Raw genomic sequence first — 18,283 nt, forward strand, 5'->3', positions numbered from 1 at the left:
GCTCTGTCCTAAAGGCAGTATGACCTGAATGCTCAAATGCGTGTTTCCGTCTTCAGGTTTAGGGTCTTGCTGGAAGTAGGTAAGCGGTTCTGTTGCTGGTCGCGTGGGACCGGCTCTTCTCTCCCTGTTGAAGGAAGGCAAGAGCGTAACAGTGCAGTTGCCTCAGCGCGGTACCGTGAGGTTTAGCAGTACACGTTTGCCGAGTGATTTTGCCAGTCTCCATTAGAGAGGCATTAGAGCCAAGTCAACTACTGCAACACCACAATTCAGGGTTCGTTTCCCCACAAACAGGGTATTCGGTGCTGCGCATGTCCAGAGAGCTTGAGGCAGTGGAAATACTGGACACGTATCACGCGGCCAAGAGCCTGCGCTGCAGGGCTGGGCCATGCATGTGTCTGCACACACCCAAGTGTGGCAACGAAGCATTTATAGCCAGGAGAAATTCACAAGTACATATTCAGAATGTGAACCTGCGCTAAGCTTATGTGTATTATAGTTCCTCATACCTTGCAATGTCCCCCTAAAACAAACCAAAAATCCCAACAAGAAATACAGCCAACAAGCCTACAGCAGAACATCTGGGCCATACAGTGTGTGGGGAGAGGCGGCGTTCGGCTCCTGTTTGAGTAGGGCCCTGCAGGATAGGGCGGCTCTGAGGGAAACGTGCTGGAGAGCCAGAGGCGACGGGGGAGAGCCAAGGCGCGGCCCTGACGGGAGCCCTTGAGGCGGCGCGCGAAGAGGCGCGAAGCGCGGGCAGGCGGCGGGGACGCGACGTCACCAGGAGCGCCCCGCCCACCGCCTTCGCTTGCGCTCCCGCCGCGCCTTTGAGTGGCGGCACCGGCGGCCAATCGGGCGAGGGCGGCCCGGCGCGCTGCCCGCCCCCCGGCGGCGGCGCAGCGGGGCCGGCGCGTGGCGGCGGCGGGCGGGGGCGCGCCCCGGCGCATGGAGGCGATGCCCTGCCAGAACCAGCGGCTCGGCCCGCGGCCGCCGGAGGAGCAGGCGGCGGGCACGGCGCCCGGCGGCTCCCGCCTGATCCGCTTCGCGGAGCCCGGCCAGGACAGCGGCTGCCCCAGCCCGGACAGCAGCAGTAGCAGCAGCAACGGGGTGGCGGCGGCGATCCCCGCGGGGGAGGGCGCCGCGCCGCCGCTGGGGCCGCAGCTGAAGCTGCTGCCGATGAACGACCAGCTGCGGGAGCTGCAGACCATCATCAGGGACAAGTGAGCGCGGGGCGGGCCGCGGGGCAGCCCGAGGGGGAGCAGCGGGCAGCGTGAGGGGAGCGGCGGCCCGGCCCCCCTCCCTCAGGGAGCCGCGGCCCCGGCCGCACTGCCGCCTGCCGGCACGGCCCAGCCCGCCGGGCGGGTGTTCCCCGCGGAGCCCGGGGGCGGCGGGCGGGCCGCGGGGCTCGGGGTGCTGCCGAGCCGGGCCGAACGCCAGCGCCGCCGCCTGCGGCCATTGCTGCTGACGCGCGGCCGGCGGGGAGGGCCGGGGAGGGGTGGCGGGGCCGCCCGCCCCGCGCCTCAGCGGCCCGGCCCCGCCCCGGAGCTCCGCCTCGGGGCCGGTGCGGACAAAGGCACGCGGTCGGCGGCTCTTACCGGGCTTTTTACGCGCCCTGATGGGAGGTTTCGCGGATCTCAGGAGCTGGCTTGCCACATCATCATCATCAACACCGTGCATGGGCGGCGAAACCTCGAGGGAGCCGTAGCCGAGTGTCCCGGCAGGAGCTGCCTCTGCTCCCACTGCAGGGATGGTGCGCGCAGGATGGGGGTGGCCCTCTCGCTCCTGTGGGTGCTGGTGGCCACCATGCTGGCAGGGAGCTTGCCGCATGTGGCACATGCCCATGGGCATGCCGCATGGGCACAGCCCAGTTTACGAGCCCCACATCAAATAAGTGTGTGCAAGATTCCCACAACATTAGTGCTGACACGATTACTGTTGTGCTGCCTTAAATTTAGCAGGCAACATATGACAGACGTAGGTAGCAGCCATCTATTAAAGGCCAAATTTGCCTGCTTTGGTGCAAGAACCACCAGCAGACACAGAGGTGCAAAATCAAGTTTAGTAATAGAAGGGTCAGGTTCTGAACAAAACCTTTTTTTCCTGCAGCACACTCTAACATCTACAACAACTAACACACAGCGGGGACACAGTTCTTCCCTTTGTTTCCTGTCTGTCCATCTGCCTAGGCCACATTTTTGTATTTCCTGGTTCTTGGGTGCTTTGCAGCTAATAACACTAACACATCATTATGCAAAACTAATCACTGTCTCTCAAAGCCAATACCTGCATTAACTTCGTTAGCTGACATACGCCTTGTTACCTTAAACTAATTTATATTGTTTTTAGTCTTCAAAGCATTGTGGAAAAACAAAAACTCATTGCAGGTGGGAGCACACAGAGGTAGCGCAGTCTCGATATGAGGAGGGCAGTTGTGGCAAGACCACACAAAAAATCTCTGCAGGTGAGAACATCTACCTGGCAGCCTTCCTGCAGAGCAGAAAGGGAAGTTGTAAGTTGGCTAAGCAGAGAGAGAGAGAGAAAATACAAATTAGGCTTGGTGATGGCCTAGAAAAGGTTTTGAGGTTAGTGAAAAGGAAACAGCATATAGTTTTGATACCTAGGCAAATACTAGCAATGTGGTTACTGCACCCAGCTAGGGTTTTTATTCCTGTTTTGTTGTAAGTAGGTTTTGAACTCTTGCAAATACATCTAATAAATTTCTGGTTATAGTGAGCTTATCCAGAAGCCAGCAGCTGCTATTTTAACTGTAAAGAGTTTTTTTTTCCGGAATTGCATCAGCTTCATTGCACAATACTTTGGTTAGGAGAAGTATAGACTAAGGCTTGTAAATATGAATTACTCATAACAGCTGCAGTGATGGCAAACCGTGCTTGATTCTGAGCATGGCGCTGCCCTGGCAGTGGAGATGGAACTGTCCTGTGCAAGCTCCCTTCCCAACCAGCGAGGAAAATGGGACAACAGTCTGCTCAGAAAGGCAGGTGTAGGCTTTGTATGTTAGGAAAGTAGGGAAATGTTATTTTTATGCTCTGTCCCAGGAAGTCAGCTGCATCTCAGCAAACAGGCCTCAGACTGGCCTATTTTAGTGCCTGTCATTCAGAATGATGCTAAAATGTGGTCAGTTTGAGAGGATTTCTTCCGCACTGGTTAGAAACTGTTGCAGTAACCTTTCCCTGGGCAGGTGCAGTCTGCATTAAGACGACTTTATGACCACTGCAGTATTAAACCAAGTGCTAAAAGAGACTCCTCAGAAGTACCCTATTTGTGAATAAGAAGCTGCACTGCAAAGAGGAGCCATCGGTCAAAAAATCTGACTTAAACTGACAAAAGGGTGCATTCACATACACTGCGTGGTGAAGAGGAAGAACTTGTATCATCTGTGGGGCAGCTAGATACCTTGTACTTGATCTTTCTGGATTGAAAAAAACCCAAACAAATGGCTAAGAGCTGTCTTAACACAAGGAGGATATTTGCATTACTTAATGCTGTAGGAAATGGATGTTCCAGGTACAGTGATCACCTGAAAAGGGCAGATATTAAAATGCAAGCTACTACGGGGAGAGAAACAGAACAAAAGTAGGAAAAAACAGTCAGTTTAGGAATATTACTGTGAAGTAAGGGATAGATACTCCCAGTGCAATGCAAGGTAGAATCAGGCATGCTGCATGGAACTAAAGATGGTCAGGCCAGGTGCAGAAGACCTCAGGGACTCCATTTTGTCCACGGTGTGAGCTGCTCAGGAAAGCAGAAGGCTCTTTTCTTGTTTCTGAGAGGCTTCAGAGAAATAAATCGCAGCCTTTAAATTGCAATAGAAGACTTCATGTGGCTGGTCATCCTGTCCTGTGTTGGGTTCAGAGACAGCTGGCTGAATCAGTAATGTCCATCTGGTAAACTGAAATGACCAGGTATTTCTTCTGCTTCATTGAAGTTAACAAGAACTACGTCTGTGTGCCAGAATTGGGGAGATGGATAGATCACCTCAACTTGAGTGTGTGCGGGTTTGCTCATTTTTTCACTGGCTTGTTCACTTTTCTGTCCAGCAAATGCTTAACGGGCGGGTAGTTGGCTTTTACACTCTATGTTGGGTATAAATTTTGAGTCCTCTACTGGGATGCATTTAAGTATTGCATGTTTATGAACAGTTACAGCTTCTTTCTAGGGAGCGTATGATCTCAAAGTAATTTCTGGCCTGCACAGATTAGAACCAGGGATCTGGAGGCTTAAATGAGTGCTGCAGTTATTTGTAATGTAGAGGTCTGGTCTCTGTAGAAGTAAATTCATTAGCTTACATTGGTAGTGTCATTTTAACTCCTCATTTAACAACAGACCTGATTATTTAAATGTAAATTTTGAAAGGTTATTGTGTCTCATCATTTCCCCTTCATGGCAACAGTTTGTCCAGTGCCTTAAGCTTTCTTATAAAGGCCTTTTACAAATTCTGTTTAGGGAAGCAGCTTTTTTTTTGGCTTCACAGTGCCCTGGGTGTCTGTCAAGAAGTTCTTCTGTAAGGTAACGAGAGAAACAGGAATTACTACAGCGGGTCAGACCACAACCCACATAGCCTACAGCCATACATCGGTGGTTGTAACTATTACCAGGTGCTAAAGCAGGAAGAAAGCAGCTAGCTTGTACTACAGTACATTCCCCAAAAACATTTCTTCTCATCTCTTAAGACATGCACATGACTTTTAACTGTACATCAGCCATACTCACATACTTTCAGAAACAAAATAAAACATTTATATTGTTTAACATGTTTGTGTTGTGCTACAAGTCAAGTTTTAACACCTTGGTTTGTTAGATGCTGTCTTGTTACTTGATTGAGCAGCTGAAAAAGTTTCTAGTCTGCCATTGATCGTTACTTTCTATAGTTCTATCTGGTATTTAAGGTGAACAGTTAATGGTGTTTTCACATAAGCCTTTTTTTCTGGCCCCTAGCAGTTCTCATATGATGTGGGGCTTGAAATCTGGTCACAGCTTTCCCGCTGCTGGTGTACAAGAGGTCTGTCATATTCAGCATTACTAGTATTTGTCTTTCATTTTTATGCACCATTGTTTTCTGTTGTTCTCCCCTCAAAAAACCAGGCGTAACTGGCGAAGGGTGTTCAGTGAACTGTGCATAAAAACCATCTGTGTCTCTCTGCAAGTGCAGTAGTTAATTTAAAACCTAGTATTCTAGTATTAATCTAGTATCTGTATTAATAACTCATGGTACTCACTCTAAACGTGTGTCACTGCAGTCAAACCCACAGTCCTGGCATTGTTGGGTTTGTCTTACCACTCATTCATGAAATAATGGCTACATTTCCATACATGCCATAATGTGGAAGAACATAGGTGTGCCACCTACACACTTTGCTACTTCTCTTTTTAAAAAATATTTATACACACCACCAATGGAAATACAAATCTCTTCAAAAATCTTAATAAAACCAGTTTGTATAATTGTAGGGTTTTGGGGGTTGTTTTTTGCGGTTTTGAAATTGGGGTTTTTATTTTTGAGTGTCGCCTTTCTGGTTAATGTCAAGAGTCACAGAAAGTTATTAATATCCTGTCATTACCAGAAAGATGGAAGAAATAAAAGCAAACACCATTTTTATTAGTGGGTTATTAGCACACAGAAAGAAATTAGATTAGACTGTTTTTAAAAGTCCTTTTCTTTTAGCATGGCTAAGTTACCAGTTGCCCAGGAAAAAAGCAGACAAACCTGCTGACTTTCACCCATGTGAGATGTTGCAGAATCTAGGGGATTAAATGCAAAACTCTCTTTATGGTATTTAAGGAGAAACCCAGAGTATCATGGTTTGAAAACGAGAGGGGCGTATGCCTGCTGTGACTAATGGCACATTTCATTTAAAAGTACCTGCCTATGAGGTTGATGCTTTGCCTGTTTTTAAGGCTGGCATACTGTAAGTGTTGGCTCCTTAACTGGCAGTTTGTTCTACTCTTGGGTAGTGACAGTTGGTCTTGACGTGGGAAGTGAGGTGTTAGAAACTGCTTCTAAATTTCAGGCTTTTAGCGTGGCATACTTAGTGTGTGGCGGAAGGAAGCGAGCTTATTCCGTCTCCTGAATGGGCCCAAAGCCACGCAGCCACGGGAGCGAACAGCTGCACCCAAGGTACTGAGCCGGCAGAGAGGAGTTTTCATGGGAATACTTGTGCATCCCTGCTCACTGTAGTCTCAAATTCACCAATCTAGTCATCCTGTGCGTGAATGCCAGATAAGATAGGGTACATATCCTGCTTACCAGGTGTGTTAATTCGTCCCAGGGCTAGGGGACCGCATTACCACTGTCCCATGGTTTCTGATTGACTTAACGGGCAGAGCAGAGCTCAGAGCTGTAGGGAGCGTACCAGGCTGGTGCACATCTGAGCTTGTGAGGGGTTTTGGAACTCAGCTGGAATGGTAGAACAGTGGAAAACCTACAGGATATCATCCTTATCTTTTCATGCTTTGATTGCTACTGGCACAGTGCAGCAATGTTGCCAGCAGTAAGAGGCAGACCCCTGTGTTAGCTCACTGTGTCTCAGGCTTCACTGCCAAGCGGGAAACCCATGAAGCAGAATCTCTGTGGACTAAATTTTGTATATGGTAGAAGGCTTTTCTCTGAACTGCCTTTAGAATATATTGTCTTTGAATTAATATTGTATTAAATCAATATTCTTAAAATTATTCCCCAATTTAAAATATAAATTATTACCTTTTTCAGGAAATCCAGTAGAGGAGACTTCGTATTTTCTGCTGATCGTCTGGTAGGTAAAGAATTTCTTCTTCTTGGTATTGTACTTTGTAACTCTTCCATAAAACGGGTCTTTCATAGCAGAATAATGGTGGTGTGAGAGCAACTTTTCTATACAAAGGGAATTGCTGTTTGACAATGTTCTGTGTAGAGACTTCTGTTCTCTGTTACGGGCTGCTTTCATCTCAAACCGTTCCAGAAACCATGTTGTTATCAAACACAACTACTTCAGGATGGAGAGCAGTAGTAATAAGAGAGTAACTGTTTAAAGACAGATGCATAGAGGCTACAGATAATTCAGTTTTACTTTGAAACAGTACTTTTGATCTTGTGAACAGAGCTGCACAATTTCTACAGTCTAGATGTTAACAATTGCTTGTACACAAAGTGCCTCCTGGCACTTGTTGTGTATTAGATTAGTAGCTCTGGGTGCGTCCACACTGGGAATTTGTTTTTAGCTGTATGTTAGTTACCAGCAGGGACAAAGCAATTTGAAGTTTTTTACAGATTTTAGTAAGTCAGTACAAGGACTGTTGGGAATGCAACATTCATCTCATTTAAATTACATGCTTAAAGAAAGCCACAATGCGCCCACACATAATACTTCCTTGTATTCATGAGGGTGTTTGCTGTTTGCAAATCCACATTCATTAGCAAGGAAAGTCTGTCTTTTCCCCTCTAGCAGAGTCCAGAGACCATTCAGTTGCCAGCACCAGCAGGCAGGTTTCCTGCGATGAGCCCAGTCTTAATCCGTGCCTTATCCAGGCTTGCTCAGGGCTTAGATAGGACCACAACCTAAGACTGTGACTGCAGTACTTTGAATCTTTGTTACTTTACCACTTTCCCCCCTGCTTTTCCCTTCTTGAGGATGTTTCTTGCGTTGCCATTCACCAAGAACAGTAAAGGCCCAAGCCAACCAATCCCATCACTCATAACTCGTGGATCAAGTGACTGGAGTGCCGCCTTTGCCAGTAGTACTTCATAATGGACAGGCAGAAAGTCACAGCCCCAAGCTTGTTCTGTGCCAGCAGTTCTCAGCAGATACCATTTAAATAGACACATGTCCTTTATACTTCATCGGACAAGTAAGAACAGCCCAGGAAACATCCGCCACCTGTGAAAGACCAGCTCAACTGTGTGTCGTTCCCCCTGGGTTTTGTGGTTTCAGGTTCTTCACGTGTTTAAATGTGCAAGAAAGATTCAGGAAGCCAACAAAGGTCAACACCAGTGATGCCACACATTTACAGGGTGTAGGTCGCCAGTGCACGGGACAGGCCCCTTCCCCACCAGTACTCCTTTCACAGAAAGGCTTAACGTTCTCATTTTGCCTTACATTAGGTTCCCATCATGCTGCATTGTTTAAGGAGCATTCATTCTTGCCAGCTTCTGTGAATTAAAGAGAAGCACTCTATTCCTAATTGGTATTTTCAAAAGAGAGATAAACACTGGCTATTCTGACAGGAAAACCTTTCGCGGTCTTGACTGTACCTTTCTGTCATTAATTAGTGCAAAGGACCTCTCCCACATACCTTCTCACTGTACTTGAAGGTCCTGTGCCATTCTGAGGGAAGCACTGATGTTTTTTTTCCCTCCTCATTGCTAGAATGAAAACTGCAGCTTCCAGGCAGTGAGTTCAGGCCCTTGTCCCGCTGTCTTCTACAAGCTGGCCACCACTTGTACGGATAGGGAGCAGCTCTTTGCAGAAGCACCTCTGTTTGCTGGTCATGTGGATGTTTGCTGCAGAACCTGCTAGTTCATTTTCCATTTTGTAGGAGGAATTTTATGCAGAACAATATGTAGGACTGTCTCATTTTCTGTATGTTCTTCCTAGGTGTGGCGAAGAACAGTTACAATGTCGTGTGGGACGTGGCCTCTACTAGCCATGGAGGGGTGCAAAGATGGTTAAGACTTGCCATGTTTCCCACCCAGTTAGCAAAGAGAGCTTGGTGGCAAGATGCAGTACGTGAAGAGAAGAAACACGTGCGTGGGATTGTAGGGTAGCAAAATAGATCTTGTTGCAGAGAGGAAAATGGGAACGAAGTCAAGCATGCTACTAGCTTGGCAGTGGCAATATCTCCTAAGGTCACCATAGGAAGAGGTCTTCGGCAGGGATTCTAAAGCTGATGAATTTCTGGTGGTACAGTTTTTTTTCTTCTGACAGTTTGTTTCATGTGTAAGGGGATGACACAAAAGAAACATTCAAAGATACTTGTGAGAGAAAGGACTTGACAGGTGGTAAAGGTTATCAAGGAGTTGAAGCCACTGCCAGTGCTGAAAGGTGGGGGTTAAAGTCAGGAGGATGAAGACAACCCGTGTTGTGTTTGTGAAGGAGGCAGCCGTGGGAAGTAAGCGTCTAACACCAAAGACGATCAATCATAATTTGCGGTAGCAGATAGCTGGACAGGTAGTGAGCGGCGTTAGCGAGACCCATTTGAGAAACACCGGCAGACAACTCCCGTCAGTGCAAGAGGCTCGCGCTGAACCCTTGCCTGTGTGCTGCGCAGAACCCACGCAATGTGGAAGCATTTAATTGTTGTCACCTTGTGGGATTGCTGTAGAACTAGTGAGATGCTCACAAAACTCACAGCATTTTTACTGAGACCACCTGTTGTTTTTTTTCCCAAGGCCTGCTCAGCAGGAGGTGCCCACTAAGCTAGGTGCAGCCCTGTGAGGTTAAGCTGGTGCTGCACAGCAGCTGAGTGGTGTGGTGGTGTGGGCTAAAGAGACCAGGCGAGTACCAGGAAGAGGAGCTGTCTCCCAGAGCCATAGAGGACACGCCATGCCTAGAGTTTTGGCAAGGAGCAAGTAAACCTGACTTGCAGGCTGGGGTCAGGCAGATGTTTGTCATTTGCACAGCACTGACCTACAGCCTCAGTTCACAAGTACAGTGGTGCTTGTCAGCAGAAGGTAGATGTTGTGGTTTGCCTGGAGGCCTGAGGTTGAGGAATTATTTTTGCAGCCCTACCAGCAACTCCCTGCATAACACTGAAGAGGTCACTTCACCTTTCTGCCCACCTACCTCTCTCAGGGGGGCGATAATGCATACTTTAAAAGTGGTTGGAAATCCTGAGGTGCAAAGAGATACAAAGTATGGCTGGCAGCCCCACTGTCCTGCCTTCCCTTCAGCTTCCAAGAAAAGCTACACCTGAATGGGTGAGGGGATCCCCCTGGGAGTTACTATGGTCTTGGAAATTCAGTGACACGTGGCAATCATGTAAAATACAGTTACAACTACTGGTTTCCCACAAACAGGGGAAGATAATAATGGTCACTCCAGAATTTATTTACATTCTGGTTTCTTGGCGTGGAAATGCTACACCTTTTTTTAAAGTGCAGGCAGGTGGAAGAGTTGTAACACGCAGCCGCTGAGGATCACAGATGCCTTTTGGGGTGGCTCTAAAAGGGCTCCCGTTTTTCCAGTTTTGTCTGGTCACAGCACCACCGCCTCTGACTGCACCCAGGCTGGTTTCCTTATTTAGTGATTGCACCTCTTCTGAATGAGAGTACTGTCAGCCTTCTTTCTGTAGTTGCCTATGTACAAATTTCTCTGTTCATGGACTCTGAGGAACTGGTCAAACCTGATTTCTTCCCTGCTATTTGAGCATGGTAAGGAGACTTTATTCATGTGCTTAATTGGCTGAGAAAAGGTAGATTTCACTAACATTTTCATATCCGTGAAATGTTTATGTGGTAATTAGCTAAAACTCCTTGGACCTCTATTAACTGTTGTTTTTGCTAACAGTTCTAACAGATCTTGTACTAATGAAGGTTCGAAGCAAACAGTATTTCGATTTGCTTACTGCCAAGGCTCTGTGGTAAATCTTCAAACATAGAACTGTAATAAATTGAGCACACTGACATATAATTATGGATATCAGCATTAAATGCTTAATCTAAAATTTAAGCATAACTGTAAGCCTTGACAGTTTAACTAGGCCTGCTAGAATTTAACATCCCTTTTAGCTTTTTTTCTTTCCCCCGATTAAAAATAGACTTTATTTTTTTATTGGTATCCTTAATTCATGGTTCTAATTTCTGGTCAAACTCTTCTACCTTGGGACCAAAGCTTTACTTCCCTGCTTCATGTGAGGGCCATAGTACCTGTTTTAGCTTCCAAGCCATGGCAACCACCTCTGTGAGAGAGGAGCAGGGCTGCTGGCTCTCGGGGCCAGAGAGAAAAGAGGTGGAAGTTATAATCCCTGAGCGTGGGGGTGGCAGAAAGCGTGGTGCAAAAATAAATGTTGCATCAACACTGACAAGTTTACAGAAGAATCCTTCCCAGCCTCTGTATGAACTGTTGGTATGTGTAGTAAGACCAAGGAGATTATTTGACTATAGACCTTCACTGGTTTACTCTAAACTCGTGGCAGATAATGTAGAGCGATGCTAACCCTGTCAACATGACAGCAGGAAGAAGAAAAAGCGTTTCTTCCAAACCTGGCTCACAAGTTGGCTTTTTTTCATGCAGTAGCTTTAAGAAAATAAATTTCTGTGTGAATGTCCCAGAAACCTAAAATTAAATCAAAGATTTCTTGGCTTGTTTATGTGAGAAGATGTCTTTCAGTAGAACACTGGTGCCTGCAGTCTCAGGATTAAAGTGACTGAGCCAAAAGATTGAGTCAAAAGCCCTACTTGCAGAGAGACAGGAGGAAGAAGAGGAGGAGGAGGAAGGTAGTAGAGCTGGCTTCTCTATGTATGCTCCTGGGGCCACCAAACGTGCAGCGAGTCAAGCGCAAAAGGGGACCGACAATTCCGAAGGGCCTGTTTCCCATGTGCAGTTTCGCTACAGTGGAAATACTACCCTGTGAATTGCTGTTTCGGTCTTTTGCTCCTGTTGTATGTCAGCTGCACCCTGTGACCCCTTCCCTGATTTAGTCTGACCACCACCTCTAAATACGGCTGCCACAAACCCAACTCTAGGAAAAAATGCTCATACTAAAGTCTCTAAAAATATCTTCAAAGAGGGATTGTCAATTTAAGGGGCTGTTTCTAATTCCTAGTAGAGACTGTTAGGAACTAGGGCAGAATGGAAGAACAGAAAAAAAATCTTCCAGTCTGTTCTGCCCTGTTTCTGAACTAAGAAATGTCTGAAGTGAGCAGTAGACTTGCTCAGTCCCAGGAGCAATCACCTCATTTCTGCCATCATACGGTGACTTTTGCTGAACAGGTTTCATCTGTGGCTTGGCAGGAGCTTTGCTTGAGCAGTTCTGGCCCGTGAATCTTTGGCTTGCTAGCAGAGAGAAATTTTACATCTCTAATGATTTCATAGGCAACCATTCTGGCTTCGGCTGAATGCGTGTCAGTACCCTTGCCTGGAGTACAGGTGCAGGGCCAGCACCAGGGGAGAGCTGGAGGTTTGCTGGCCACTGGAGGGGTGCGTGGCTGACCAGCTGCAGCTCCAGCCGAGAGGTCCCAGCTGAGACGGGCCATCTGTACTGTGTGAAAGCGCAGGTGCTTGGCAGAGCATCCCACAGTAACCACAGCTGGCAGGTGCCAGAAGGAGAAGGTGATAAAGAGATTTCTAGATCGACTGACTTGTCTTTGGGCATTTGGTGGTGCATGTACATGGCTGCAGCTTCTGTGGCTGTTCTGGCGGCCTTGCTGGAGTTTAGAAATATGGATGTGATAATAGACCTCAGAGCCTAGCTGATGGGAAGCGAGAGAGGGTGAATATTCCTTTTTTCTCACTAGTGGTTTCTGTCAGCGTGGTGAAGTTGCATTGGTGCTTCACTCATTTGTTAAGTAAAATTCGTCTGTGATGCTTGTGCCTGCCAGATCGAAACAAAGGCAGTTTTATGATTGCCAATGACCCGCCCCCCTGCACCCAGTTTCGTTTTGTGGACAAAACATAGGCAGCACCCCCAAAAGGTCTCTAAATTCAGTCCCTAACTACTATTAAAGAGACCCTTTTAGACCCATCAGGCTGTTAGGTGTTCACCTAGTACCTGCAGTAACTACTAACACTGAGTATCTTATCTCCATAGATAACAAATCCCTTTAAGCTGACTGATCTTTCTGGTTCTACAGATCAGACTTGTAGTTGAAGAGGGACTGAACCAACTGCCATACACAGAATGTACCGTGACCACTCCAACAGGTACGTGGGAAATCATTCCTCCCCTAGGCAGGCCTGGAAGTGGAAGCTTAAGTAATGGAAAAATATATGGAACTGTTACGAGGACCACTGAAGATCTTGAGTTGGAAGGAACCCAACTCCCTCCTCCTCGCAGGACTGCCTAAAACTGAACCATATGACTAAGCGTCATCCAGGCGCTCTTTGCACCCTGACAGGCTTGGTGCCTGAGGCTGGAACAGTTTTAACGTTCAGGGTACAAAGTTAAGGTCCCTAACAGTCCTTAAAAAGCTAGGTGTGTAAAACACAATTGAGCAAAACATACAGTCAGGGTTGTTATTATCCTAAAGTTTTTAACTGGTCTTGCAAAATCGTGATGAAAATTTATGAGTGTATGTACAAGATCAGTGTACTTCCCCATGCTGCAATGTTGAATTAAAACTGATGACACGCATGCCCATTACAGAAAAAGTACTTGGCACAAGCAGTTTTGCCACACCAGCCTCAATCCATCTCCATTTGCAACTGGGGGCCAGCTGGGAGTGACGATAAGCAGGAAAGAAAAAGCGGCTGTGCTGACACCAGGGGAAGCCCATTGCAGTAATTTTGGTTTGCTCCTGTTAACTGTAAAGATATGTCAGGTAGCATGTGTTGAGAGGTGGCTGCTTGGTGCATCAGCAGCTTCTTGGGAACGGCTGAAGTACGCGCAGTGAACCCACAGCACACTAAGACAGGCCAGGTGAGTGCTCTTCCCCCCGAGAACTTCATTTGAGTTTTTGCAGGGTGAGAGCAGCTTTGTATGTTTGCACCCTTGTCCCCTCTCGCAGTACCTCATTGACGTGTCTTTACTTTTAGTCAGAGAAAAGCTGGACTGAACACTCAATTCTGAAAGCAGACAGAGTTTAGGGACAGAGTTTATTTTTAAATAAAACAGCAGCTACTTTGTGAGCAGTGGTGTCATGGCTGTTCCAGGTCAGTCGGTGACGGGCAGATTGGTGACCATTTTCTTGCTGCATCACACAGTTTGACTGGCAGGTCACCTGCAGGTAACATCACTTGGAAGCTCTACAGTTGGAGTAGGCCACTGCCCTGGCTGCGGGCAAAGGGAGGCTCAGACCTTGCTCGCTGAGCACACGGCGCCTTAGCAAAGGACTCCGTTTCTTGCCCTTAGTCCCAGGCAAGCTGTAGATGGCCTTAGTCTGAAAGTGCTGTAGCTCTGCAGTCAGCGTGTTTGGCCTTTCACAGCAAAACCTGTGCCCAGTGCGGGAGCTCAAATGGCCTCAGCTGAGCTTTTCCAGTAGCAGGTGCCCTGGAGAACTTGGATGCCTCTGCATGGATTCCTGCTTACCTATACTGAGCTCTTTTCCTCCCGGCATTTGTAAGATGCCGTAAGCACGGGTGATTTCTGTTCTTCTGGGCTCAGCAGCAGAACACCCCTCTGTGACATCGGTGGCACACCATATTCTTTCTCCTTTAAGAAAGCCTTTGGACTTTTTATCAGGCAGGCAGGGGAACTTGCAACACCTGTAAGGAACATCACCACCTGTTCTTCTTAGCCGTGGTGCTGGGCAAGCTCGTTACCAGCTTCTGGGGTTAGATCTGAAGAACTGGCACTGGGACATTCTTGTTTTGCTGTCTTTTTCTTTGAATTAACAAGAGGCCTGAGCTCACAGTACTAATCTCTCTCATATGCATACCGTTGCCTGCTTTTCTTTTTTTTTTCAGTGACCAAGAACACAGTGACAGTAGCATTGCAGCATCATATTTTGTTCTAACTCTTCCACCTGCAGCACTGGACTCCATGTACCTGGCTTCTTAGGGGACTCACTATTTACCGTTACTTTGCATAGTGTCCTTCGTTTAAAATAACCACAGAATACCTGAGTTACAAAAAAGGATCACTTCTGTGCCGCTTGTCTGACACCATTTCTAAAGGCAGAAGAAGCTCAACTCCTTTTCCAATTACAGTTTTGGCCCTGAGCCCCCAGCTTGTTTGAGGGCTGCAGGACACGGTGTGCAGACCGGTACATGCCACCTGTCGAGGTGTGGAGCTCACTGTTGTCCCTGGGGTATTCGGGGTCCATTCACACCCAGGTCACTTAGAGCAGCATCCCCCAGAGGGGCATGAAGGTGGGGCAGAAGGGAGCAATCACTGCCACTGACGCCTTGGTTTCTTTCCTCTCACAGGACACAAGTATGAAGGAGTCAGATTTGAAAAGGGAAACTGCGGAGTCAGCATAATGAGAAGCGGTAGGCAGATCCTGGTTGTTGAACGGGCACAAATTAAACGTTTTGGAAACCTGTAAGCAACTTCCTTACAAAACTGTGCAACAACACTTCTCTGCAGCAGAGCTTTACCCAAACCTGCCAGTTGTTACTCTTGCTTAGGTATCCTTGACCACAAATGCCGAGTAGTACGTTCCATTAACTTTTGAGGAGACAAAGAGCCGCAGCAGATTTCACGTGGCCGTTGCAGGGCAGAGGCCAGGCCGGCTGCCCCCCCTGGTTTGCCGCCAACACTTCTGCTCACAGGGGTCTCCAAACCAGCCGCGCTCGGTGGGGGCAGAGTCACTGTTGTTTTGCCCAGTGCTGTGGAACAAACCTTGGTATCTGTGATGTAAAATCCAGCGGCTCCACAGCTTCCAGCGCTACGTTTGGCACCCCCCTGTCTCTGGGCAGAGCTCAGAGACGTTCTCCAAACCCCAGACGTTTGTTTTGACGTTTCCAGCTCCTGCCTCTGAGAGCTGAGCACTGGTGTGTGGAAACACCAATGCCCAGGAGCTGTGTAACATCAAGGAGACTCGGTTTTCTGTCAGAACAGAGAAAAAAAGGAAAATCACTTCAGGTGTTTTTAACACTTAGAACTGAGAAAAAAAATCCCCTTTTTTAGAACTCTTCACCAATGCAGTATTGGGGCTGTCTTATTTAATTGCAGCATGTTACAGTTGTGCCATTTCTCAGCGTGTAACAGTTGTTCTTGGGGGTTTTTTTGCTGCTCATTTTGAGGAGAGGCAATGGAACAAGGTTTACGAGACTGCTGTAGATCAATCCGCATAGGAAAAATCCTGATACAGAGCGATGAGGAGACTCAAAGAGCCAAAGTGTACTACGCTAAGTTTCCACCAGACATCTACAGGAGAAAGGTTCTTCTTATGTACCCAATACTAAGTAAGTGCCTTTCCTCATTATGTACAGCTAGATTCATCCGAACAGCAAGTGTGCTCAGTGTAAAGGCAAACTTCCAAATTTCGGGGGCTTGGATTAAGTTTTCTGCTTGGTTTAGGTGACATAGCAGGGAATTTATCGGGCTGTGCCAGAATACATACTAGTCAGCCTGCACCAGCACGAATGCGGAGCAAATCATTTGGGCATGCCTGTGTTTGTGAGAAAGGTAGAAACATTAAGACATGATACACATTTAATTTTTAAAGTTTTGCCATGAGAAAAGACTCAAACAGTATCTTTCTCATGCTATTAAAAGACATTTTTGGATTAATACTGTAATCCTAGAAGTAAATTACTTTAGTTAATACTACCAAAAAAAAAAAAATCTGGTAAATGTTGTAAGGAGTTTGTCAGGGTGAAGTAACTTTTCCAGTCGATGATTTAATTCTGGTTCTACACATAGAGCTCTTAATTGCTATTTTACTATTTTAGATGAGCTTTCTTGCCTCAGGGCTTTAATAAAATCCACCGACTTCAGTGCTTGAAACCTGGCAGAGTTGGCCGTTTCAGAGTAGAGATGAAGTTCCTTCAGCAGGAGACCAAAGTTTTCTACAATTAAGACATGCAGAGGTGATAGTTTTCCAGTGGGAAAGGACAATATCATCATTCGGCCACACCCCAGTGTTAACACGGATATTTTTGGATGGCCTAGGACAAGTTCTTCCACCAGGGAAAAGAGAAATAAAAATCTCGCTTTTTCCCCTTTTAGGTACTGGTAATACTGTCATTGAGGCTGTCAAAGTTCTTGTAGAACATGGCGTACAACCAAGTGTCATTATCCTGCTAAGCCTGTTCTCCACACCTCACGGTAAGTTGCAGGGGAGCGAGGAGGGCAGCAGAGCGAGCACACGTACCTTTAATGGGGAAGGGAGACGTTAGTCACACGCTTCAGACAGCGGTGAAGAGCTGTTCCTTTGCAGATACGGACAGCAGCAGCACTTTGCTCAGAGGAGGTTTTTTCTTTTATTTTTGGCTGAATTGTAAGAGAGCGAACAGCAACACGTTCAGCACAGGCAGCGGGCTAGCAGAAAGGAAAAGGCCTGTTACAGCTAACGGCAAAACTATAAGTGGTTACGTATTCCTAGAAGCAGGAATTTTCAGCACTGCCAGGTACACAAAATGCTTTGGCAGCTCACCAAGCAATGCCAGTCCTGCTGCTGCTCTGGACTGTAGCAGCCTGCGAGTGGTATTGGCTTGGCGCCCACCCAGAGCAGCAGTTCTGTAAGGAGCGAGGTACACGAAGCTACAGGACTGCCCTGTCTGCGTGTTCAGGACCTTGACTTGCGATGGGGATCCAAAGGAGGAACATCTGTTTCTGTGAAGTAGAACAGGTCTTGCGTGTTGTTTTTAAAATTGGCCATGGCAGAAATCTATCAAAAAAGTCAACTGGACGGGCAGTCTGTAACACTATGGCAATGGGAGTACACGTGTATGGTAAAGGAAAGAAAAATCCAAGTAAAAAAATCCAAAAAAGCAGTCCGCTAAATTCAGGAGGTTTTCTCCTCATAGACAGTCAGCCAAGGCAGAAAGATGAAGCGGAGATGGAAGAAGCGAGCCTGACTTACCTGCTGTGTTCTGCTAATCGTGATTTAACATGTGCTGAAATACAGCTGCAGTGCTGTTGTCATTATTGCCTCTGCCCTCTCTCCAAAGGTGCCAAATCCATCATCCAGGAATTCCCAGAGATCACCATTTTAACTACAGAAGTTCATCCTGTTGCACCAACACACTTTGGACAGAAGTATTTTGGAACAGACTGACAGACTCGGAACAAATGAATTTGACTGTATGATGTCACAAGAGGTTTTTTTTTCTACGTTTTATTTTTGTCAAGTTGGTTGAGGGCATGTTTAAAAATATTTTTGGCCAAAGGGGTAAATACCTGACTTAGATCAGTTCCGGTCAGTTACTGCCTGGACACTGGCTCAGGTACAGTAAGAAAGCACTCTGTCATGACGAAGTCAGGCATCTCAATGTTGGGGTTGTATAAATTGCTACACATTCTGCTTTAATTTATTTATTCTTCTATAGCCTGTCCTGTGGCTGCTTGCAAGAGCAAAATAAAACAACTAAATCACAAAGGTGTGTACTTAATTTCTAGTGGTAATGTTTATGTCACTCCAGGCCAGCTGGTACAGCCACTCCTAATGCTTCCAAAACGTGGGTGCACTTGGAATTTGATGTCATTCTTAGCAGCCACACTGAATTTCTGGCAGAATTCTCAGTCTTTG

The 18,283-nt window shown here is 46.9% G+C and overlaps 1 protein-coding gene across 1 annotated transcript; it reads left to right on the forward strand.

Moving 5' to 3' along the window:
• Nucleotides 1-870: 870 nt before the first annotated feature.
• Nucleotides 871-18,133, forward strand: LOC102057785 (uracil phosphoribosyltransferase homolog). The gene is made up of 7 exons (XM_055727790.1): nt 871-1,217; nt 6,725-6,767; nt 12,782-12,851; nt 15,015-15,077; nt 15,834-15,995; nt 16,762-16,860; nt 17,706-18,133. Exons 1-7 carry the CDS (start codon nt 943-945, stop codon nt 17,810-17,812), a joined length of 819 nt encoding a protein of 272 aa, XP_055583765.1. The 5' UTR covers nt 871-942; the 3' UTR covers nt 17,813-18,133.
• The last annotated feature ends 150 nt before the right edge of the window (nt 18,134-18,283 follow it).

Source organism: Falco cherrug, chromosome 15 (assembly GCF_023634085.1).
Source record: "Falco cherrug isolate bFalChe1 chromosome 15, bFalChe1.pri, whole genome shotgun sequence".
Classification (NCBI taxonomy): domain Eukaryota; kingdom Metazoa; phylum Chordata; class Aves; order Falconiformes; family Falconidae; genus Falco; species Falco cherrug.

Excerpts from the sequence above, each read along its gene's own strand:
- LOC102057785 (XM_055727790.1), top strand. The coding sequence starts at position 943 with ATGGAGGCGATGCCCTGCCAGAACCAGCGGCTCGGCCCGCGGCCGCCG. Across the intron at positions 6,768-12,781 it reads TATTTTCTGCTGATCGTCTG|ATCAGACTTGTAGTTGAAGA; the intron begins GTAGGTAAAGAA and ends CTGGTTCTACAG. Across the intron at positions 16,861-17,705 it reads CCTGTTCTCCACACCTCACG|GTGCCAAATCCATCATCCAG; the intron begins GTAAGTTGCAGG and ends CTCTCTCCAAAG.